This window comes from Pseudophryne corroboree, chromosome 4 (genome assembly GCF_028390025.1).
Source record: "Pseudophryne corroboree isolate aPseCor3 chromosome 4, aPseCor3.hap2, whole genome shotgun sequence".
NCBI classification, from domain to species: Eukaryota; Metazoa; Chordata; class Amphibia; order Anura; family Myobatrachidae; genus Pseudophryne; species Pseudophryne corroboree.
In genome coordinates this window covers 555639256-555664456 of record NC_086447.1, presented here as the reverse complement: position 1 = coordinate 555664456, position 25201 = coordinate 555639256, and the positions used below count along the sequence as shown (strand labels likewise).

Here is a 25201-nt window from a genome sequence, read left to right as displayed (position 1 = left end):
CTACTCTGGTTCATACAATAAACTAGGGCACTACTATGGTTCATAAAATAAACTAGGGCACTACTATGGTTCAAAACATAAACTAGGGCACTACTATGGCACAGAAAATAAACTAGGGCAGTATTATGGGGCATAAAATTAACAACTGCTGCAGAGAGGTGTCTCTCTAGAAGCACTGGGAGAGGAGCCCCTTCATTTTTTTGCATGGGGCCCACAAAGTTTCGGTCACGTCCCTGGTTAACATGGTGTCTATGGTGGTCATTCCGAGTTGTTCGCTCGCTGCCGTTTTTAGCAGAATTGCGATCAGGCTAAAATCCGGCAGTTCTGCGCATGTATATGGGCCGCAGGGCGCACGCGCTAAGTACTTTCACACAAAGCTATGGAATTTTACACAGGGCCGAGCAACGCTTTTCTGTCGCTCTGCTGATCGGTGAGTGATTGACAGGAAGTGGGTGTTTCTGGGTGGTAACTGAGCGTTTTCCGTGAGTGTGCTAAAAAACGCAGGCGTGCCAGACGAAGACGCAGGAGTGGCTGGGGAAACGGAGGAGTGGCTGGCCGAACGCAGGGCGTGTTTGTGACGTCAAACCAGGAACCAAACAGTCTGCAGTGATCGCAATCTAGGGGTAGGTCTGGAGCTACTCAGAAACGGCAGGGAAAATTTTAATAGCAGAACTGCTATCCTTCGTTCGCAATTCTGCTAAGCTAAGATACACTCAGTAGCGGATCTTGCCACGGGCAAGCAGGACTTTTGCCCGGGGCGCCGCCTTCCGGAGGGCGCTGGCGCCATCCGGAGGGCGCCGCACCGTGGCAAGATCCGCCACTGCTGCCCGCTGTGTCCCCCGTCCGCCTCCGCTGCCCGCTGCCCGCTGTGTCCCCGCCTCCTGTGAAGGGAACTAGACGCGTAGCGTCTAGTTTCCCTTCGTGGAGTGTACCTTTGCTGAGCGGTGCGCGATGACGTCATCGCGCACCGCACAGCAAAAGGTCCTCTCCACGAAGGGAAACTAGATGACGCGTCTAGTTTCCCTTCGTGGAGAGGACCTTTTGCTGTGCGGTGCGCGATGACGTCATCGCGCACCGCTCAGCAGTCAAGCGGCGCTAGTAATGTACAGGGGGCGTAACTGACCACGCCCCCTGTATTAGGCCACGTCCCGTTTCCTGCCCGGGGCGCCGAGCGGGCTTGAACCGGCCCTGGATACACTCCCAGAGGGCGGCGGCCTAGCGTTTGCAATGCTGCTAAAAGCAGCTAGCGAGCGAACAACTCGGAATGAGGGCCTATATTAAAAGCTCTTATGCTTTCATTAAATGTGTAAAGCGGGCTAGAGATGTACAAAGATTGTGTATGAATTGTGCACCAATTAAAATTTTAATCTAATTATATCTTTTTGTAGAATCAGTAGCTTGACTTAGAGATAATCAATGTACTTCTTTAGATCTTTACATACTCTTATATGGCGTGTTACACAGATCCTTATGAATATTACAAAGGTAGTAAAGTGTGGAAATTCTTGAGTTTGGGTTACAAAAATACTTGAATTACCCACTCCTAGATACTAGCAATTGTGTAAATGCTATTAACTGTCTATGTGTTATACAAACATACAAAAGTCTTTGTCTTTACCATATTCAGCAATACATTCATCTTTATTGGCCATCTGATGACTTTATTGGGCCTGATTAAAGTCCCCCACAGTGACAGATACACAAATGCCCCCACAGTGACAGATACACAAATGCCACCCCCACCCCACTGTGCTGCTCACCGCTGCTGCTGCGTCCGGCGGCGTTGTGTCTCAGTTGTCAGGGGGTCAGGGCAAGGAGGAGAGCGCGGCTATGTCAGGTGGCGTGTAGGATCTCAAACCAGCTGCCGGTTCGTGAGCCAATCAGAGCTCGCGGACCAGCAACGGCGGCTCCTGATTGGCTGCCAGTCTGAGAGCTCTGATTGGCTCATGAACCGGAGGCTTGAGATCCTACCCGCCGCTGCCGCCGGACATATAGCTGTACTCTCCTCCCTGCCCTGACAGCTGAGACATGCCGCCGTCGGACTGAGCGGCGGCGTGTCTCGCTAACACACAAGCGGGTGTGCCGGATCTAACGGCTTTGTTGGCCTTATACGGCCCGCGGGCCAGAGGTTCCCCACCACTGATATTATAGGTGAACAAGGAAATATCAGACCATTCAGTTTAACCTCCTCTACTACATATATTGTAAAATTTTGGGATATAACTTACAGAAGAAGGAGGACATAAGTTTTGCAATCATTTATTATAATAAATAGTTGTATTGCATTTATTTTACTGTCTTATTCAACTTATAGCTTCTTGTATGGATATTTGTTGTTGTGATGCACATGTCGATATATTATTTTCTGATTAAAATGCTGGTCGTTAATACAATGGGGTACATTTACTAAGATGGGAGTTCTATTTAAAATGGGATGTTGCCCATAGCAACCAATCAGATTCTACTTCTCATTTATCTAGCACCTTCTAGAAAATAAAACCTGGAATGTGATTGGTTGCTATAGGCAACATCCCATCTTAAATAGAACTCCCATCTTAGTAAATTTACCCCAATGTGTTAATGTTGCTGAGATTTAACCTTTTGGTCAGATACATTGGCTTTAATTTAATTCTTGACTCCTCCCTCTCCTTCAAACCACACATTCAGTACACGTCACAGTTCTGCCGTTTCCATCTCAGTAACATCTCAAGGATCAGACCATTTCTCACCCTGGAGTCACTCATCCCCTCACTGGATAGTCCAGACTATTGTAATTTTCTCTTTTCTGGACTTACTGTCACCCACCTCTCTCCACAACTTTCTGTTCTTAATGCTGCATGGCTCATCTTCATCTACAAACGTACATCTGTCTCTCCTACAAGCCTTAAGGTGGGTACACACATGCAGTGGCGGAACTAGCGAGCGGTGGGCCCAGGTGTGACAAAATGCTTTGCCCCCCTCTTCCCGTCCAAGTCCACCCCCTCACCCCTGGAGAGGATATGGTGACGGGGACCTGCTCAGGGCCAGGGAAATGGATACCTAGCAACAGTGCCATAACTAGACATTTTAGCACTGTGTGCAAGAAATGGCATCGGAGCCCCCACCCCCTCTATGTAAAACAGGGGCAGTGCGTGCCGTAGGCGCGTGCAAAAAATATAGGGGCATGGCTTCATGGGGAAGGGGTGTGGCCACAAAATAATACCAATTCATATAACGGTGCACAGTAGTCTCCATTATTCAAATTACGCCGCACAGTAGCACCACTACACCAGGTAGAGACCCTTTTACACATTACGGCGGACAGATTCCCCTTTTTACACATTACGGCAGCAGCGTCCCCTTTTTTACACATTACGGCAGACAGCGTCCCTTTTTCACACATTACGGCAGACGGCGTCCCGTTTTTACATATTGCGGCAGACAGCGCCCCCTTTTTACACATTACGGCAGACAGAGGGGGTCATTCCGATCCGTTCACACGCAGCGATTTATCGCTGCAGTGCGAACGGGTGCCGAATGCGCATACGCGATGGCCACTGTGCGCGTGCACGACGTTACGTCGCGTCTAAAGAAGAAAGCGGTCGCAGGACGGACCACAAAAAGATTGACAGGACGGAGGCGTGCCAGGGCGGATACGGACCGTTTGGAGCCGTTTTCGGGGAGTGGTGAATATAACGCAGTGTCCAGTAGAACGGAGGGCGGAGGAGTGACGTCAAAGCCGGGCTCATCATTGCTGGATCCATCGCACAGGGTAAGTATGTCCAGGCCTAGTCTAATTTTGCTTGAAATTTTTTAAGCTTAGCAGGGCTGCACAAGCGATCGCAGCCCTGCTAAGCTAAAATACACCCCCCCATAGGCGTGTACTAGTTTATCGCAGCAGCAGCAAAAAGTTGCTGGCTGCGATCAACTCGGAATGACCACCAGAGTCCCCTTTTTTACACATTACGGCAGACAGCGTCCCCTTTTTACACATTACGGCAGACAGCGTCCCCTTTTTTACACATTACGGCAGACAGTCTCCCTTTTTCACATTACGGCAGTCAGCGTCCCCTTTTTACACATTACAGCAGACAGCATCTCCTTTTTTACACATTAAGGCAGACAGCGTCCCTTTTTACACATTACGGCAGACAGGCAGAATAGAAAGAAAGAAAGAAAGAAAGAAAGAAAGAAAGAAAGAAAGAAAGAAAGAAAGAAAGAAAGAAAGAAAGAAAGAATAGGTTATACTTACTGTCTCCGCTGGCAGTCAGGCTGCCCGCCGTCGCTGTGATAAGGGAAGAGCATCCCAGCATTCACAGCAGCAGAGGACAGCCTATGTGGAAGGAGAGGGACAGCTGCAGCAGTGCCTCCAACAATTACAGTGCATTGCTGCGGCTCCCTTCTCCACCTCCCTCCTCCTCCCCCCCCCCCCCCCCACACCGTGGCCGCTGCGTCCCTGCTGCTCCTCTCCTCAGCGGGCGGCGGTGGCCCGCAGTACCCAGCGGCATGTAATGAGTCAGTTTGACTCATTACATGCCGAGCTAGCTTTGGGTTCCTCGACAGTGACGGGCCCCAGTGCAAGGCACCGCTTGCACTGGCGGTAGTTCTGCCGCTGCACACATGTTCGATCCCTGGCTGATCAGGTAAACTCTTCTGATCAGCCGGGCTGTGTGAGTATTTAGCTGTGACCTCCTGTGAGGCGGGTGCTGCAGCCAGGTTTGGGGGAGGGGGGGTTGCGGCTCCTCTATGGGGAACAGGAGGTTGACTGTGCAACACATTGGGCGGGATGTAAAGAAGTCCAAGTTCGGCTGCAGTTGTTTTAAACAGGCAATCATTTACAAGGCTAAGGCATGCCTTGTAACAGGTTGTCCCTTTAAAAAAACATCAGAGTTCAGCCGGCATCTCGCATAGCCACCGAACTCGGACTTCGTTACATTCCGCCCATAGAGTGTGATCTCCTGATCACGTCCGGTGCAGGAGCGTTACAAGCCATTTATCAGCTGCTGAACCTGTATCGGCAGAGCGTACACACCTATACAATGGACAGCCCGTTCTCCCGATATCGGAAGCACAGGCTGATGACTGTATAGGTGTGTCTCCACCTTTAGAATGGCTTCCCTTCACCTTCAGAACCCAATTCAAACTTCTCACACTCACTCACAAAGCCCTCACCCAATCCTCTCCTATTTATATCGGCTTAGACCTTATCTATCTTCACACTCCCACCTACCCACTTTGCACCAGAAAATATTGCTTCCTCTCCCCCCAGCTGATTACTTCCTCCCACTCTCGCCTCAAGGATTTTGCATGTGCTGTCCCCTGCGTCTGGAACGTTCTCCCTCGCCCTATCAGACTCCCCAAAAAACTTATATTTTTTTAAGGAAAAGGGAATGGAAGATGACTACTGCACTAGTATTATTATTTAATTATTATTTTAATTACCCCATATATCAATCACGGTTAATCCAATCAAGTGTGGGAATGCTGCTACAGACAATATTGTTGCCAATAAAGATACAGACTATTCAAGAAAGAAAAAGGATTGGTCTTCGAGTGGCACACAGGAAAGATAGATGAATCAAGATGAATTGCATAAAATATAACTTATTTTTGTTTATTAAAAAGCCTGCGCATAGCGTGCCACCATGCCCACTGAGTGGCTAGCGCTCTTTTGTACTCGCCCCAGCTGCCAGCATTCCGGCGCCCGGCATCCCGTGGTCGGGATTCTGACCGCTGGGATGACGGGCGCCGGTATAACTATACCAAACCCTTTGGAAGATCATGTGGAATAGATCTGTTTAGACTAATGGAATATATGGCACAGGTTATATTCCTTAGTCATCTTTTTTTGTCCCCCCAGATGACTTCACCATAAATGTACATATTCTGTTTCTGTTTTAATTTGAATATGGCACATTCATCATACACTGAAGTATTTCTTACTACCTCTATGCTATATTGTACAGATAAAGAGATAGCGGTTCCTTAACTTAAAATGTATTTGATGGTGTCCCAGACCTTCTAACTTAGGGGTCATTCCCAGTGTCGGACTGGGGCATGTAGGGCCCACCGGGGGAATGCAGTGGTAGGAACCCATGTTTAGGGGTGTGGCCAGTCTGAAGAGGGGGTGTGGTCTGCCACCTCACTGGTTTGACTAACCAATAGAGAGTGCAACGTCTGGGCCACTTCATAAATACACACAGTAAATTCAGCTGCTGCATGCATGATAATGTACCAGATTAATAACAGCAATGCACTGTCAAAAATACACCATAGTCCAGTATAAGGTAACATATGTATAATGTATAATTCAAGTGCACAGTCTGGAACCTGATCCTTAGAGCAGGAGGTGGGGCCCCAGGTAGTGGGGCCCACCGGTGATTTCCCCTGTACCCCTGTGGGCCAGCCCAAGCCTGGTCATTCCAAGTTGATCGTAGCTGTGCTAAATTTAGCACAGTTGCGATCAGGCACTCAGACATGCAAGATGACGCCCAGCACAGAGCTAGTCCGCCCCGCATGTCAGTGACGCCCCCCCCTACCCCGCAGAAATGCAAAAGCATCGCACAGCAGCGATGCTTTTGCATTTGAGGAGTAACTCCCGACCAGCGCAGCTCCTGCGGCTGGCCGGGAGAACCTCTTCGCTGCCCGGGTCACAGCGGCTGCGTGTGACGTCATGCAGCCGGCGCGGCCCGCCCTCCCAGCAGTCCGGCCACGCCTGCATTGGCCAGACCACGCCCCCTAAACGGCGTCTTAACCCCGCCGTCCAGCCCCCTCCCGCCCAGCGACCGCCTCTGCCTATCAATCAGGCAGAGGCGATCGCTAGGGAACAATGGCCTACGACCGTCCAGCATGCGCTGGCGCACTGCGGCGCCGGCGCATGCGCAGATCCAACCCGATCGCTGTGCTGCGATAAACTGCAACGAGCGATCGGGTCGGAATGACCCCCTTAATACACATAAATTATTATAACTCAATTAGAAGATCTCCCGTATCTTTAGGCACATCCTGTGTTGACAAGGCCATACTAGTAACATTTGTACTATTTTACCCTTTGGAAAACATTGAGAAGCATAGCCTGAAAAGAAGATGTATTATGTTCTGTTGTTTGTGGGTCTGCTTCATAGCTATCCTCAACTGAGGAGTTCTGCTGGGTTGGGGCTATGTCGGCTGTCAGGATCCCGGAGGTCAGCATACCGACCCCGTGAACCCGGCCGCCAGAATGCTGGAGGGGGCTCGCTGCGCTCGCCACAGGTTCTATTCCCACTCTATGGGTGTTGTGGACACCTACGAGTGGGAATAGCCCCTATTAGCTGACATTCCGGCTGGCGGCATTGTCAGCGGTCGGGATTACGGCGTCAGTATCCTGACCGCCATGATCCCAACCGCTGACATGTCAACTGCATCCCATTCTGAAGCCATCTACTGGTATCTAGTCACAAGCCACACAACTCCATGGGGACTTTAAAAACTTGTAGCTATTCATTTTTTATTCAACTACAGCAGATCCGCAATTATAACAAGACCCAAAGTAACACTCAAGAAAATTTCCAATTTATATCCAATTAGGGGAAAGTACTTTATCTGTTTACTGCAATTAGGTTGGGGAAGATCATGGGGTTGGTTAGTGTATGTGGCACGTCATCTGAATGCAATTTACATTCCCTGAAATATCCTGGTTACTACAGAAGAGCATTACTAGCCGTTCTGTCACAAAGACAAATCATGCCAGAGATAGGGGCAGTCTTATCTCTCTACACAATTAAATGTTTCAAGTGATCCTGTTTTAGGGAGAACAGAGTATAAGTTACATACTGTTAAATAGTATCCTTGTCCACATGTACAGTCTGCATAACCTACAAAAATATATTCATGAAAAAAATATCAAAGCAGCATGGGTGAGCATTCAAGACGCATACAGCATCAAAGGTGTAATGGGCTGGAAAATGTATGTTGACATAGCGGAGTTTCATATGTAAGGTTACATACTAATTTTGATATAGTGAGACATGATTAAACAAATAATTCATTCATTGGACTAGAATACCCTAGGTGGGTCTTTGAGATAAGAAATTTGCCTAGAAAGCTTTCCGTCCAATTTGTGCCATCTCCCAACACTTTGTGAAGTTGCTCTTTTATAACAGACATATTTAATAAAAGGGTCTTTTGTGTAAACAGCATGCACAATATTCAATTTACTGAAAAAGCTTCAATGTGCTATAAATATTATGTCAATTGTGTTTGAACAGTTTGGGTTTGACCACGGTCAGATAATACTAATTAGATGAGGTGCCATGCCAAGAGGTTTGGAGATCGGTCTTTTTATTATTATTATTCTTTATTTTAATTGGAACAAACATTTCAAATACTATAGTACTAGGGTAGGCCTTATTTTAAAGAGTCTTTAGCAGGGCATACAGTATCACATGAAGGGGATAGACTTTAAAAGTCAGATATATAATGCTGGAATTAGTAGTGAAAACGTAGTGGAATGTAGAGTAATATTTGAAAAGGTCAATTTATTGAGAGTAGTGCAATAATTTAGCAGTATTCAGCTGAGATTTTCCCATGGTTGGGTCAGTAAAGTTTTTCCACTTTAAATGACAATTTTATTTTATACTCTCCCTATACGACAGTACTAAATTGGTGGCAGTCCTTCTTGTAGTACTCGCCATATTTGTCATTTTTAGCTGGGTGGTGGCACTTACATATAGCACCATAGTAGAGTTGGGCAGTTCAAAACACTCCTATATGCATACTTGCCTACTTGTCTGCTGCTCCCTCCGAGAGGGAGCAGCCAAGTCACATAGGAGGGGGCGTGGAGGAGGCGGTACGGGGGTATGGTGATGCAATCATGTCATCATAGCCCCGCCCACCACTTTTCAATGTCCCATTACCAGGCACTGTGAAGTGGGGGCGGGGCTATGATGATGCAATTTAGTGTGAATCGCGTCATCGCCACACCCGCTTCTCCTCTGTGAGAGCGGGTGCGAGTGCAGTGGGATGCGGGAGACTTCCCCAGGGATCCGGTAGTGCCACCCATTTTTCGGAAGCCTCCCGGCCTTTCTGGGAGAATAGGCAAGTTTGCCTATATGATATACTTGCCTATTCTCCTGGATTTTGTGGAGCTTTCCTGGATTCCTGAAAAAATATACCAGTCTCCTGGATCGCTGGGGAAGTGGGCGGTCTGGGGGAATCCATGTGACAATTTGCCTTGAATAACGCCATTGTGGAATAGCACCGGGTACTTTGCTAGCCAGAAGCAAAAGTCATGGGGCAGCAACGGTGAATCCCCGAGTCCTGTGCTCTGTGTGTCGGCACTGCTCGCACATCCCTAGTTATGGCCTGTATTTAAGATCTGGTTTTTGTACTAACAAATAAATGCCCTTGAGTTTCTTTTCTACAGATAATTAAGAAAAGTAGGTATCTGCTCCTAGAAAATCCACAATTTGTCAGCAATATATTGCATAGGCATTGTATGACCAAGCTGAATAATATACATGATCAGTGGCAAATGCAGGATTTTTCCGTGGGGGTTTCCAAAAAACATAAAATGAAATAAAAAAATAAACAAATATATATAAGGCCATTGCTGACAGATTGTTTGTCTATTATCGTTATATAGACGACGTGTTGATTTTCTGGCGTGGTGAGATACAGGAGCTGAGTTCATTGATTGAATCACATAACCAGTCTGATAGTCCAGCCAAACTCACAATGACCAGCAGCCCAGTAGAAATCTGTTTCCTTGATATTTTAATCAAACTACAGGAGGGCAAAATTACCACATGCCTTTATAGAAAGCCCACCGATCGCAATACGATTCTGCGATACGACAGTTTTCACCCTACATCCACCATTAGGGGTCTGCCATACTCTCAGTTTTTGAGAGTATGCAGGGCCAACAACAGTGACTCCATCAGGGCAAGTCAGTTGAAAGAGATGGAAAATAGATTTCTGGCAAGAGGTTACCCTCGGGCATTGGTACGATCAGCCCATCAGAAAGCAGAAGCCACACAGAAAGACATTTTAGTGAGGCCCAAGCACACTAAAGACATGTCCAAAATCATTCCCTGGGTGTGTGATTATGATGTGGCGAGTAGGGAGACGCAACACCAACTCAGACAGCTATGGCCAATAGTGGCATCAGACCCCGATCTGAAGATGCTTCATGACAAGCGCATTATGCCTAGTTACAAAAAAGGTAAAAGTATCAAGGATATTTTAGTCAAAACTGACATGGCAAAACTTAGAGTAAATTCCACACACTTTTTGACCAAGCGCAATGGCTGTTTCAAATGTACTGGCTGTACAACATGTTCCCATATGTCACCAGGGACCACCATAGCCCACCCCTTTTCAGGGAAAAATTACAAAATCAAATGGCCACTCACATGTAGTACGAAGTTTGTAATTTATGCCATCATCTGCCCATGCGGGCGGTATTACATTGGCAAAACGGAATTCCAGTTCAAAATCAGAATGGCCCAGCACAGACTGGCCATCCGAAATGCTTTGGCATCAGGTAGTGGTGATCAACCTGTGGCCAAACATTTCGTGACATTCAGACATTCAATGGCCACGTTCAAACATTGCATCTTCGATCATGTCCCTGATTCGATACGGGGGGAGGGGGGGGGGGGGGGCGATAGGGGCCGTAAGTTATTGCAGCTGGAGTCCATGTGGATTCACAGGCTGAATACTCTGAAACCCGGGGGTCTGAATGAAAATTTGGGGTTAATTAACTTCTTGTGATTTCCGTCTGGCCAATAGTGTTCCAGCAAGAGTATGTTTAGAAAGGTGAAGCCATGCAGTCTGGGCGCTATGCGCTCGTGCTTTCACCATCCCTTCACAAGCCACTGGGCACCAATAAATGTTCAAGTGGTCAGGATGTTGTTGCCATATTTGACATATATCAGTAGGTCATTTTAATATTAGAGGTGTCATTATGTACATTTGTCTTTGCACCTTTGGATGTTTTTAATGGTTGTGTTCAACTGTTTTGTAGCTTGCACTAGCACTTTATCATGATATGTCACTTTTACATTGACCTTCCAAGGTCATCTTACTTTGTCACTTATGTTATTGTCTTGTATTATGTTTATTCACGCAGCTAGCTTCCGTGATGTGGCTCCAGATCTCGCGGCACTTGTGGACGTCTGGGCGGAAGTGAGAGAGACGCGGCCAGGAGGAGACGCTCAGACAGTGAGTATGCCTCGAGCAGTTACCATGGTTACGCGGCTCACTCCCGCAACGTCACTTCCGGTCCCGTCGAGGCGCCAGTGAGCTGGGCGGAAGTCCTGAGAGGGCGGCCAGAGAGAAACGCTGCAGCATGTGACTGAATGGGGTCAGGGGGTAAGTGTTTCTAACCTTATTTAAACACTCTTGTTTTGCACCACTGTTATCCTGAAGAAGGGGACTAGGTCCCCGAAACGTTGATGTGACCATTTGCACCATTTGCACAATTATATCATAGAAGTGAAAGTCTCTGAGTGCCGCCTCGTTTCTTCCATTGTGTACCACCGGTCCCCGGTTGGGGAGGGCACCAGAGCAGCATCAGTCCAGCATTGGACTTCGTGGAGTGCCGCAGCAGCTGCATTCTCTATATATATATATATATACATATATATATATATATATATATATATATAATTAATGCATGTAGAGATCAGGGGCAAATGCAGGATTTACTGGTGGGGGGGTCTGTATATATATATATATATATATATATAGTCGTAGTTCCAGTTTCCTGGGGGGCACTCTCCTTCAAAAATCGAGTCCAATCGTATTCTCTTAGATCATAATCGGCTTTATTGGGTCGACATTACCATTACCTCACACTGACCCACCCCTTATGGCTTATGGACGTGGGAAAACTTGAGACAAATACTTATGCGACCTACACTCACTCCTGACGAGCGTATGAATACTTCCCAAATGATGCATCTTAAGCCTGGCTGCTATTCATGTGGGAATTGCACTACGTGTAGGGCTATGAGAGTTGGGAATAGCTTCACACACCCACATACGGGTAAAAATATAAAAATTAAATACCACCTACATTGCAAATTAGACCATGTGATCTATTGTTTAATTTGTCCCTGTGGTTTGTACTATGTAGGACTTACATCCAGGTGCTTTAGAGACCGGATAGAAAACCACAGGACCACCATACGAGCAGCCATCCAAACAGGATCTTCCGATAAACCTGTAGCAAGACATTATTTAGAACACAGGCACCAGGTAGCGAACCTCAAGTGTATGCTCATTGATTGGATTCCCCCTCTACCCAATGGGGGTGATAGGGTATTGGCTCTAAAAAAGAAAGCTTTTAGATCAGTATGCTTGATACTGTTGCACCGAGGGGCCTCAATGAATATAATACCACGAACATCTTCCTGTAATGTGTTCATGATTGTTTTCGTGCATGGACAGATGATACTTTTGTCTAGGTGGTTTCCGATACAGATTGTATTAACCTTTTTAATTGTATGTTTTCAATGTATTTATGTTTTGTGTTGAAACTTTTTCTTTATGTTGATTGTAAGTCTTGTCACACGGGCCTGATTAGATACACTTATATATGTTTGTATTTTTACAAGTACCTTTTTGTCTATTGGTATGAGACCCTGGCGCATCAGCACTCGATGCATACTTTAATTGAAGATATCTGTTATAATTTGCGGACAGGTTGCGTGAGTTACTCTATACTTCCTTTTGTCCTGTGTTTTTGCTTGCCTGTGGTGGGATTACTGGGGGAGTGCCCAGATGCTAGTGCAGATTGTTTGTAGTGAACAGTGAGTATCCACTTTTGGGATCGTGTTGTCCCCGGCGTCGGCACACTGGTTTTGTGATCGTGTGCATGTGTTGTGTGGTGATTGCCATGAAGCGCCCTGCGAGGGTGCTATATGTGATCTGTTTTGCCTATAACATGGTGGTCGTCTGTAGTTGTGACACGCACCCCGCTGGCTGTTTTCCCTATAATTCAATATACCTCTAGCGTGCGGTGGTGCTAGGCAACGGCCGCAATGCTTGCTGGGCACTTCCGGCTGGTGGAACGCACCCGGCGCGCCATTTCTGGGTTGTGGAACAGCGGCTTTGAGCTTCCCTCCACAGGTTTCTGTTATGGATATGTATGAACATGCGGTATTGATAATAGGGTGATGCATTAATTTGCTTGTGCTGATTGCACTTCCGGTTGTGTACTCATATAAGGCGCCCAGTGCTCATTAGGAACACACAGTCACACTGAATGGACGTTCACCTTTAGCCTCCAGTGGTAAGAGTTATTTTGTCCTCTCCTGATGAGTACAGCTTTGACTATTTGATTTGATATCAGATTTGGTTTACCTTTGAGATGTCCTTATGTTGCATTACTCATATTACAGAGGGCTTATTGACTGATGTATGGTTTACTTTTCTGGAATTATGTGTGAAGTAAGTAGAGTTCTTTAACAGTTCTGCACATGATAAATTTAGTTATCTTTTAGTACCACACCTGATTGGGAATTTGCAAACATATATATATTTGTGTTGTTCTATTAATAGGGCTTATATGCCGACTTGGTCGTCTGTCCTATTACAGTGTTATACTGTTGAGTTATTTCATCCTAGTAAGTATGATACTAGTACCTCTGGGTGATTGGTTCTTGTTGGGTGATACTGATCTACCTTTCTTCACCATATTTGGTATCCAGGAGGTATATCCATATGTTTGGTAGCATTACTCTTGGCACTTTTCTTTATTAGCACATTGCACTTTAGTGGTGTATTTCTGATTGGGCCCGTGAGACTGATTGTATTTATTTATTTCATGTATCTGTTATTCTGACAGGTTATGACTATTTGGCAATATGAAAATATGTATGGCTTGTCTTGATAAAGGCTCTGCTTGTTGAGCCGAAACGTCGACCCAATAAAGCCGATTATGATCTAAGAGAATACGATTGGACTCGATTTTTGAAGGAGAGTGCCCCCCAGGAAACTGGAACTACGACTACATGTGTAGACCCACCATGATTGTGTGGATTCTACTGGGTGCACCCCACAGTTGATTGCACACGGATGTGAGTGCAGGACTTCCTTGTATATATATATATATATATATATATATGGAACACATACCGGGAATCTATCTGTTAGATTCTCTTCCTGGTATCGGTAAGCTGGAACGTGGCGGTCCTTGCATCCAGAACTACGTGGAACGCAAGCCGGTAGTGCCCCCCTCTGTTTCTAGGAAGTCACGCTAAGTGGGCAGTTGGGACGCATAGGAGGCTCTTCCGGTATGAAGTGGAACCCATACCGGAAGTTAAATTTAGAGGTCGGGATTACGATTCCCCTCGTTTTTGCTCTGTTATGCAGCATAGGTAGTAATTACTCCTATTGGTAGGGGGAAGATTGGTTTTGTCCCCCCTGCCTTTAAAGATTAATCTAAATCGTTGTATTACTGTATATACAGGAAGTCTCGTGGAACGCACGACCGGAAGTTGATGGCCGCCGTGAAACGCAAACCGGGAATGCGTTCCACTGATCATATATTAGGGGTGTTACATGTTGTATAGATCAAGTAGTTCATTTTGAGTTTCTGAATTATAGTCTACGGGCATTTAGTGTGCATAATTGGCTATTTAAATATATATAGTGGCTATACTGCACTAATCCACCACTTTACGGATTATCCCTATTAACTAAATTGGGAGGAAGTGATGTCATGGACTGAAGTGGTATAAATTAGTCCCTTTTTTGCCCTCTCTCAGTTACCTACTGGACTTTGAGAGGAGCACATCACCTGCTGTAAGTATCTCCTTGGTCCCTGTATGTTTCCATTGCCTCCTTCACAGTTTTACTGTTATAATGGGATTTCTGGTATAATATGTTAATTAAGTATTCAACTTAATGGTGTACTAATTATATCTAAAAAATATATTTTTTTTTAAATTTTTTGGGGGGTCCTATATTGTTCCTTAATTTACTGTCATAGAAATGTATTACATCTATGTAATAAATAGGCAGTATTTTCTGATGTTTATCTATTGATAATGTCTTATATTATATGTGCCATCTGTAATGGTTTAAGTCTGAAAATTATTTGTTATGTATCTGTTAAATGATCTGTTCGGTTGAGTCTTATAACTGAACAGTAATTGAAAAATGTCTAAAATGATATCCATTCATCCTATAGGTTTATTTCCATTTTTTACTATATTGAGCAGAAGGTCGCTCCACATCCACTAAGGTTCAGTGATAGATTTTTTTTGCATCTCTTATGGGTATGTAATGGTATCTTTCCCTTCATTCTCACTTGGAGACGGGTCTATGGAGGTTATAATTTTAGTCCCTTTTTGTGTACATATTTAGGTCATGGCCAGATCATCGTTGGGTTATTCCATACTAATGTATGGTTTATTTTCTTTAAATTTGAGCTACCCCTTGTTGAGGGATGCCATACTAGCTATAAGTCTGGTATGTATTTCCGTTTTTACTCACCAACACTCACCTTATGGTTTGTTTCCCTTTATGGTCTAAAGTAATGTATAATCCTACAAATAGGTATCATGTCTATATGAGTTGGTCTGAATAAGAGGTTACTATATATGCAGAAGGTTGTTCCACATCCACTATGGTTCATTGGTAGTCCTTAACATTCATTATTGGTATGTAATGTAAACTTTCTCCTTCACTTTTGAGATTTGTTTATGAAGTTTAGAATTTAACTTCTTCCACTATATGCACTTGTTTAGGTCACAGCTAGACCATCGTTGAGTTACCCCATACCATTGTATGGACCTTTCTTCTAATTTGAAAGCTACTTCTTGTTGGGGTTTGCCTTATTAGCTACAAATATGGTATGTATCCTCATACTTTCCTCACCACCCCTCACCTTCTGGTTTGTTTCACCCTATGGTCTTAAGTAATTCATTATCCACTAAATAGGTTTCCTGTCCATGTAATTTGGTCTGAATAAGAGGTCCACTAACTTCAGCAGATTCACTCTATATTACGTTTTGAGCATTTTTTGTATGTATAGTTGTAAAGAATCATGTATATGATGTGCAAGGATCCTCGATAAAGGGCCTGGAGCCCGAAACGCGTTGGAAGCACTGTTACACAGACCGCAAGTCCAAGTGTACTCTTTTCAGCTAAAGCACACTGAAAAAAAGCCGTCACCAAAGCCGGATCCTGAGCAGTTACGGAGCGTAGCACGGGAGACGCGGCAGGAGTGAGCGGCGCTATGAAGCAAGAGAACCAAGCTGCACGGAGAATCAGTCCACGTCCCATCGCCAGTGAAAACAAGGTGGGTAGTATAGGGACAGATAGGGCTGGAACTGCTACCAAACACTTCTCCTTTTTTTTGGCAAACTTTGGAACCCGCACATCTACAAAGGACTACAGAATCAAAAAGGGCTGTAAACATTTTCAAACTAACCCTTTTTTTCAACAGGTATTGCACTAATACACTTGGCAACTTTGTCTCCAGCAATTGTTGCAAAAACATTGTTACAAGCGCCTTGCTCCATATAAATACTCCCCTTAACAGATAATATCACCTGCATTGGTGCCTTCATAAGAATTAAAATGTTCGTCTGAAGATGCAGCACCCTGGTTCACCTTAAGGAATGAAGCCGGGTGTGGACTCCCTTATGGATAAAAATACACACACACAAACATACATAACACACCACACACATACATTTAAACAAGCATATAGAGTGCACTGAACACATACCCGGGGTTGTAGAAGTAAGGACACTGCCAGTCACGGCACAGTGAGGACATCAGTATGGAGTTGCTGTTACCGCTGGACCCTCTATGTAGGCAGAGAGCTTTGCTGGCAAGAGCTCCCTGCACTGCAGTGGTAGCTGCGATCGCGACTTTCCTTGGGATAGAGACACAGCTGTCTCCATCTCTAAAAAAGGAATTTAGTCCATTAGGGGGGGGGGGGGGGGGGTTCTGGGTACCCAGAAACCCCCCCTGTGTGTGCTACTGATGATAAGTGGAGGTTTATACAATACTTACTAAATATGTCTACCAAGCTCTTTCTCATTCTTCTGCAGAAAGTTACAGTGTTAGGATTGAGAAGCGTCTCTTTCTTACACAGGAACAGAGAAAGTGATGGCAGACCTTTTTCACCTGTATCAGATCCCATTATTAGACTGCAGGGCCGTAACTAGGTGTATACCGATGGTGCCTTGCCCACAGCGCAACTGCACTGAAGGCGCACCATCTGACAGCACATCCCCACGTTCATCCGTTTTATTCAGTGAGGGAGGAGTGAGATTTCCGCTGTCTGCCAGCACCTGTCTCCATCCGCTGCCTCTGTCAGGGATAGGGAGCGGTGCCATAGGCACCATTTGGCAATACACAGCTCGTCGTAAAGCCGCCTGTGAGCCATGCCGCCGCCTCTGAAATGGAGAGGGAGTGGGCGCACTCCTTCAGCCACCTGCACCTGTGAATGAGCCGCCACTGCCTCTACTGATGCTTCTAGTGAGATCAGCCTCAGCAGTGGAGAGCGAGTGGGAGTGCTCCTTCAGCCGCCTGCCCACTTGAATGAGCCGACGGTGCCTCTACTGATGCCGCTAGTGAGACCCGCCTCAGCACTGGAAAGGGAGCGCCTGTAACTGAGTGTCTGCGCCTGGTAGTCATGGATGCTGTATCGCCCCAACAGGTGATAGGATACGCGCGCGCGCGCGCACACACACACTCACTTTCACACTCTCTCTCTCTAGAACAAAGGGGGACTCTGCCTGCCTTATGTGTAAAGGGGACTCTGCCTGCCACACTGTGTAAAAGGGAGCTCTGTCTGCCGTACTGTGTAAAAGGAAGCTATGTGGCCATGCTCCTTGCCCATGAAGCCACACCCTACGGCGCGCATTGGCACTATTTTATATTTGGTGGTTGTGGGGGCGCTAATGCTGTTTTTTGCACACAGAGCTAAAATGTCTAGTTATTGCACTGTTAGACTGTATTTAAAACGTGGGAGGAGATTCAGTGTCTGGCATGGTGTGTAAAAATAGTTAATACTTTAATGGTTTGGGGGTCTCTAGTGCACCTTTAAAGTCCAGCAGTTTTCTAATTATCTATTTGACATAGTCCAGCAGAGGACAGTACTTACTGGAATGATATTGTAATAAAAAAAAAAACTAAGGCTGGGTATACACTATGCCGCCAGATCTGCCAACAGATCGGACAATTTGGTCAGCATATACACTTGGCCTCTCGATATGTCGGTCCTAACATCACAACTGGGTGGGCATTTGAATTTGCGGTAACGTCACTGTCAGTGATTCCTGCGGGTGCCATATGGGCCAGTCGGCGGGATCAGCAGTGCACAGCCAGACATGCCGACATAACTGCAAGATCTATCGGCATTAGTGTGCTGTGGGGATGGCCTGAGCGATGTTGTACACAGACATATCGGGTGTACACACCAGCCAATGAACTACTGATATATGGTTTGCCGCTCGAATGAACGACATATCATTAAAGTGTGCACCCAGCCACAGATTTGTACTGCAATCATGAGACAGTTTTGAACCATGAAAAAAGACAGTATATTACATCAGGAACAATATGATTAATACAAAGTACATGTGAGAAAATATTTGAACATTAACTATACATTTTTACTGTAACCTTTAACATAAATGATAGCCTAAAAACATAATGCAAAGTGGCTTCTTGATCTGCGCCCAGACCCATTGCTGAACCTACCTTATCATGCTGCCTGAAATATAAAATGAATATAATATACAGTATAGTACACACCATTGCATCTACAAACACAACATAACCACCCTAATCTAAATAAATAGGAATTCCATTTTTAACCTGCAATGATAAAGCAATTTACTTAACTTACATAAAGTTTCAGCAATATACAGTATACACACTTACGTGGCATCCCTGAGATCCAAATACTTTATCTCTAACATACAAAGTTACCATTAGGCAACAATTTAGTACATTTTTACTAGTAAGTTTGAAAACGGACTAACTGCCATGTTACAGGCTGTAGGTCTATGTATTAAGGGGTGTGGTATGCGTGACCGGTGGTCAGCGTACAGACGCCGGTATCCCGGCAGCGGAAAACTGCCGGTCACATAACTACATCCCATATTCAGGGGCCGATTCAGATCTGATCACTGCTGTGCGTTTTCTCACAGGCTGCGATCAAGTCTGAACTGCGCATGCGTATACACCGCAATGCGCGGGCGAGACAGAACGCAGCAATGGGGATCGCTGGTCAGCGATGGGATGGTGCAAAAATTATGAACGCACTGGCGATCACAAGGAGATTGACAGGAAGAGGGCGTTTGTGGGTGGCAACTGACCGTTTCTATGGAGAGTTCGGAAAAACGCAGGAGGGACCTGGCGTTTTGTAGGAGGATTTCTTACGTCAGCTCCAACTCCGATCATCGCAGCGGCTGAGTAAGTCCAGGGCTGAGCAGAAACTGCAGAAACTAATGTTTGTGCAGTTCTGTCACACATCCGATCGCACACCTGCACACACACAATACCCTCCCCCTGTAGGCGGCGACTACCTGATCGCAGGGATGCAAAAAACGCACTCTAGCGATCAGGTCTGAATTACCCCTAAGACTTGGAGAGAAATAAAGTGGACGGAGATAAAATGTATTTGAAAAATTACAGTCATGAACTGATTGGTTAGTACTTTATCTCTCCCCACTTTATCTCTCTCCATAATGAACATTTTCACCTACAGTTTTAGGGCCATTCATCATGAAAGTAACGCTGTAGATATCACAGATATCTCCAGCTTACGTTTCACTCCCCATCGGGCCCTGTATCCCCATATACTAGCATGGAGGCCTCATTCATTTTCACATCACCTGTCTCCACACTGGAGCAAGGATGAATTGCTCTGACGCTTGTGGTGAGTTACAATGTTAATTTACATGATGAATATGCCCCCAAGTCTTAGTAAATCTGAACCATTGTATATATCTTTACGTACGTAGTCTCTTACATTTAACAATAAAACAAGAAATGTACAGTATATCAGCATGGGCAAGGTATAGAGCTTTATCAAACAGACAAATCAAGTACTGTGTCTCAGGACACAGTTTCTATCTTCACATCTCAAGAATATAAATACAATTATTGTTTCTCCAATTTTGGAATATATAAATGTGTACACAGTCTTCTTGCAATCCACTTGATTAATGTTTACTGTTTACTGATCTGAAACAGGGTGCACCGTAGTAAGTACAAGTGTACATACTGCTGTGTGAGCCAAGAATTTTGAGAAAAAAAAAAGAAAAAAAGAATGCTGCAGGAATGGTTGCCTTGTGATTACGCACTGACTTCTGAAGTAGCCTGTATCTTGGCTGAGTGGCGTGTCACATGATCATGGACAAAACACAGCATAAGCAAACATTTACAGAAAGAAAAGAAAAACAGAGATTTTATCGAGCAAGCACAGTACAATACATACAGTAGTTGTCAGGTATCCCTAATTTTCACATGTATTAAAGTTTGGAAGTGTTAATATTTTTCAATAGCACAGTTGGACTGGTCTACAGAGGTACAGAGGAAACCCCGGTGGGTCCCACTGCCTGCAGGCCCACCTCCTCCTCTAGGGATCAGGTTCCATATTATGCACTTGAATTATTCATCATGCATATGTTACCTTATACTGCACAGGACTATGGTGTATTATTACAGCAGTGGTGGAACTTCTGAGTGGTGGGCCTAGGTGCAAAACTATGATTTGGGGCCCCCTACTCCACCCCAAACCAAGTTCACAATATGACACATTGCAGTGGGTGACAGCATAAGGAAGGGGGAGGCAGAGTTTGACATAGAGAGGCAGAGGGTGAGAGCAGAAGGTAAGGGGAGGCAGAGGGTGACAGGAGGAGGCAGTGGGTGACTGAAGCAGGTTCCTCATTCAGTGTGGCCCACCCTGCTCTCTGCACTGGGCCATTCATCTAATATTGCTCAAAATGGTCTGCGGGGGGCAGGGGATAACTCATTGCTGGTCTGGGCAGCAGTGAGCCCTTTAGACCTCATGGGCCCCGGTGCAATGCACCTGCTGCACCAATGGTAGTTCCGTCTCTGATCTACAGTGTATTGCCGTTATTAATCTGATACATTATCATGCATGCACTATTAATTACATTAAACATATATTTAGTTATCAAGGGGCCCTGACCATGCACTAATGGTTAGCCAAGCGCTGTATTTCCCCAGTGGGCCCTTCATGCCCCAGTCCAACACTGTTGAATAGTGACCAACCGTACACAACTCCTATTGTTACATAAATGCTATTTTATCAGTTCTTTATTAAGAAGTATTAGAACTGTAAAGAAAAATCATAAAATGTGGTAAAGGGGCCGAATGGCCCATGACATTAGGGGTATTTATCAGAGCATGAAGAAAGCTAAAGTGGAGAGATACTGTATAAAGAACAAACCAATCAACTTCTAACTCACATGTTACAGGCTGTGTTTGAAAAATGATAGCAGCTAATTGGTTGGTGGTTTTCCTCTCTCCACTTTATCTCTCTGCTACCGCCTTTAGGCATACAAGGTGTCCCTGGGAATTTTGTTTAAAATGATGTATCATTTAGCATACATAATAATATTGTACAATATTATATTATTCTACTGTCTTGCCACAAACAGAAAATGCCCTACAATTTCCCAGTTACAGTATACCTGTCACCTACACATAGCAGAGGCAGCCTGTCTCTGAGGAGACCATATATTCACTAAAAACTCAATATATCACTTGGTGCCTCATGCCTCAGCAAAGTCACTATCACCTAGCACATTGATATGCTACATACTTATGAATATTTGTGCACCCCACAAAAGCGGGTGTTGAAGTTATTGGGTAAAGAGTAACTTTAAATACCAGGAACCCACCAAAGAACCGTTCCACATAGTAAATTATGCTGCCTGAACACAATATTGTTAAAGACATTAAGATAAATGAGCTTCACTCTGATATAACAGTTTATTACTTATTTAAAAAAAAAAAAAATACAGCAGACGAAATTCAACCAAGGAAATGTAAGCGTCTCAATCATGTATTAGCAACACACAAAGTCCCTGTTTTCTTACCAGGCACTGCAGAATAGCAATTGTCCATTCACAGCACATACCACATCCTCTGCATTTTTCCCTGATAATATATGTACAGTCCTTAACTCGGCTGCTTGTGAATACTGCAGTGTATTTCAATGCAACACCTTTCAGGAGAAAATACATTCTGTAAACTTTAAGGATATTCGTTGATTGCTGTATCTTTCACAAATTACTTATTTCCAATACAAAAATCATAATTCACCTCCTTTACCATAGAGGACAGTTATTTAATGCTATCAGCACTAAATATACAGCTCTTAGCTAAATACAGCATTAGGTACACTCATGATTGTATAACTGAAAAGGCAATGGCTATGTGATAGAGGTCATTATTATCTCAGGCTTAGTTGTAGAAAAGCAGGCCCCTTCCTAACACTGTAAATGTTGTTTACCCAGGTATGCCTTGTACACGTTGTGATTCTACCTTCTCTAAGAAATGCATGTTTTTAAATACATATATCAGCAGGTTGATATAGTAGTAGATGCAATAGACAATGACATTATTCATATACTATTGGAACAGACAAAACAGTAGTGCCAGATGCTGTTTATTAACACGTATACAGGTTCAAAAGTTAAATAATTGTATCTATTGCTTTGAATTAAAACAGTCTTTAAATAATTGATACATGTGCAGTCTTAGCTATAGATAGATAGATAGATAGATAGATAGATAGATAGATAGATAGATAGATAGATAGATATTCCTATAACATGTTGTACTTCTTCACTAATGTTATGCAGTGCCTTGTACACTAACACACTGCAGCAAACTCCAATCTCCCAGCAAGCCCTGCATTGCATGAGGGTGAGTGTTATATTCCTACCTAGGCCACCAAAGCATCAATAGTATTTTAATGATTTGATTTGACTTCGTGGTAGCTCCTTTCATATGCTTATAACACACTGTTTGGAGAAAAGAGATAATATTGTGTTTAAGTAAATAAAACTTCTAAACTAGATGCAAAGCATCCTAAAAATGTATAAATGTAGTCAGGTCATATACAAATCTCTGCATGAAAAGCTCTATATTCTCTTTACTCCCATGTTTTCAACACGCAAAATCTCAATAAATGTGAGCAAAGCGAGTGTATCAGACTATTATAGGTTTGACAGCACTGTGATTTGTTTGGAATAAAAATTAAAGATAATACCTGCGGTAAAAAAAAAAATATTGATGAACTGAAATCCCCAATATAGTAATTTTATGCATGATAAGGGTATAATGAAGGCCATAATTACATCAGCCTCAGTGTGTCAATATGTTGCCTGGTGTTAACTTGTGCAGTACATGTTTTCTGCCATAGTCAGACGTGACCACTCAAAAGATTATATAAAAAAAAAGCTGCTATCACCAATAAATAGGATGAGCTAACTGACATATAAACTATAAAGTCATTGCATTTTGGTATTTGGAAGGCACAACATATAACGCTATGCCTGCACCTTATTGTTTAGCAGATGGACAGCAGCATAAGTAAAATCCAATAAATACTGTATGACATATGCAATAATTAAATACAGAGCTCGTATAAAGTGCATCATGTAGGGTTCTCATGAATTGTTTAGTAACTTTTTATTTTTTATTTACCAACTACAAAGTTGTAAGCACAGAAATATATCACCCATTAAGCAAATCCCAGCTGTCAGAGGCCACAATACAGCAAATTAAGGCAGTACATACTACAAACCTGTTACCATGGAAATATAATGACATCACCAAACCAAAACAAAACCAAACCAGAGGTAAAAATGAAAATAATAATGATTATTATAATGGCATATTGCTTCCAGACTCGTATTGGAACCTTGCTCCTATTCAGACATGCAGCCTTGAGTGTAAATGAAAGAACTGTTACCTACCTCAACCATTAAACAAGACATTTAACCATAGTTGCAGCTCAGTGACCTCCGATTGCCTTGTAATTTCTGATCGATGCTGCCTGTACATGTAATAGACTCCTGCTGCAGAGTCCAGCAACAGCATCCAGTGTTACGTGGGAGAATTGTTCAATGATGAGACGAAGGAAGGGGGAAAAGATAAAAAGGGAGAGAAAAGTAGAATCAGATGAAAAAGGGGAAAGGAGCCCAAGCTTTGTAGAATGTCACTTTTTATGTCAGCCTGCGGTTTTTATAGGGGGTTGTAGTTTAGTTTGAGTCTGCTGCAGTGTGACTGAGTGTAGACGACTGTATTGGAAGCAGCAGCAGCAGCTATTCGTGAAGGCTATACAGCTGGGAGGTGCTGAAGTCAGTTGCCACTGGCAGGCAGTAGCAAACCAATAGGCTCCAGCACTGTCAGCTCTCAGGACTTGTGCAGCCCTTTCTCTATGTTTCCTCATTTCCAAAGTGACGTCAAACGGCTTAGACTTTTCCCTCTTCTCCCTCGCTGCATGTACAATTCATTTCACAGAGCTGCAGCTATGAGAGGAATGTGCTGCTGATCTCTTCTCTCACAAAATGCACATATACTTCTATCTGGAGATCAAAAAAAATTAGCACAAGCTGTTCTTGAGATGTTATGCCAATAGAAATACCTATGCTTCAGACAATCCTTAAAGACTGTCATTTTATGTGGTCTATATGTTTTTCTCATTCATCTATTTCTTTTGTCAGTATTTTTTTCTGAGTTTATATTCCTGGATGTGTGAAATAATATAATTCTTGAAACCAGTTTTTAATAGTTCTAAAACACACGCCACAGGGCCTTACATCTTGCACAGATAAAATATTTTAAAACATGTTGTAACTAATACTATGTACACATTATACGATTCCATAAGATACAATATCATTCAATATCTTCGCTATCACATCGGATCGGATCGTGTGTACACACTGTACTTTTGTCAAACAATATCAAATGATGTCAAACAATATCAAACGATGTCTGGCTCATTTGACATCACAGCAAAATTTAAATATGGGCTGTACTTCTGGGGGAAGCACATTTCTTTAGAAACTTTCCTCCATTTTATTCTTGGAGAGTGAAAGGGTTAAAGCTCGTCTCTGCTTCAATGTCATAGAATTGCTTGTGTTATAGAACTTAATGTTCCAGCACATTCCTTGCTACTGTCCTTGTCTCTTATCTTTTTCTTATACCGTGTGAACAACCTCCC

The 25201-nt window shown here is 44.0% G+C and overlaps 1 protein-coding gene across 4 annotated transcripts in view; it reads right to left on the bottom strand.

Annotated features, from left to right (window-relative positions):
- The window catches only part of PDE7B (phosphodiesterase 7B), a 698908-nt gene extending 674560 nt beyond the window's left edge, over positions 1–24348 (bottom strand). For 2 of the 4 annotated variants that reach the window (XM_063917385.1, XM_063917388.1), the window contains exon 1: positions 23949–24348. In XM_063917385.1, the coding sequence (XP_063773455.1) occupies positions 23949–23969 (21 nt within the window). In that variant the 5' untranslated portion in view covers positions 23970–24348. Of the gene's footprint in view, positions 1–22061; positions 22137–23948 lie in introns of those variants that run through there. The other 2 variants (XM_063917386.1, XM_063917387.1) reach the window with 2 other exon arrangements.
- Positions 24349–25201: the final 853 nt, after the last annotated feature.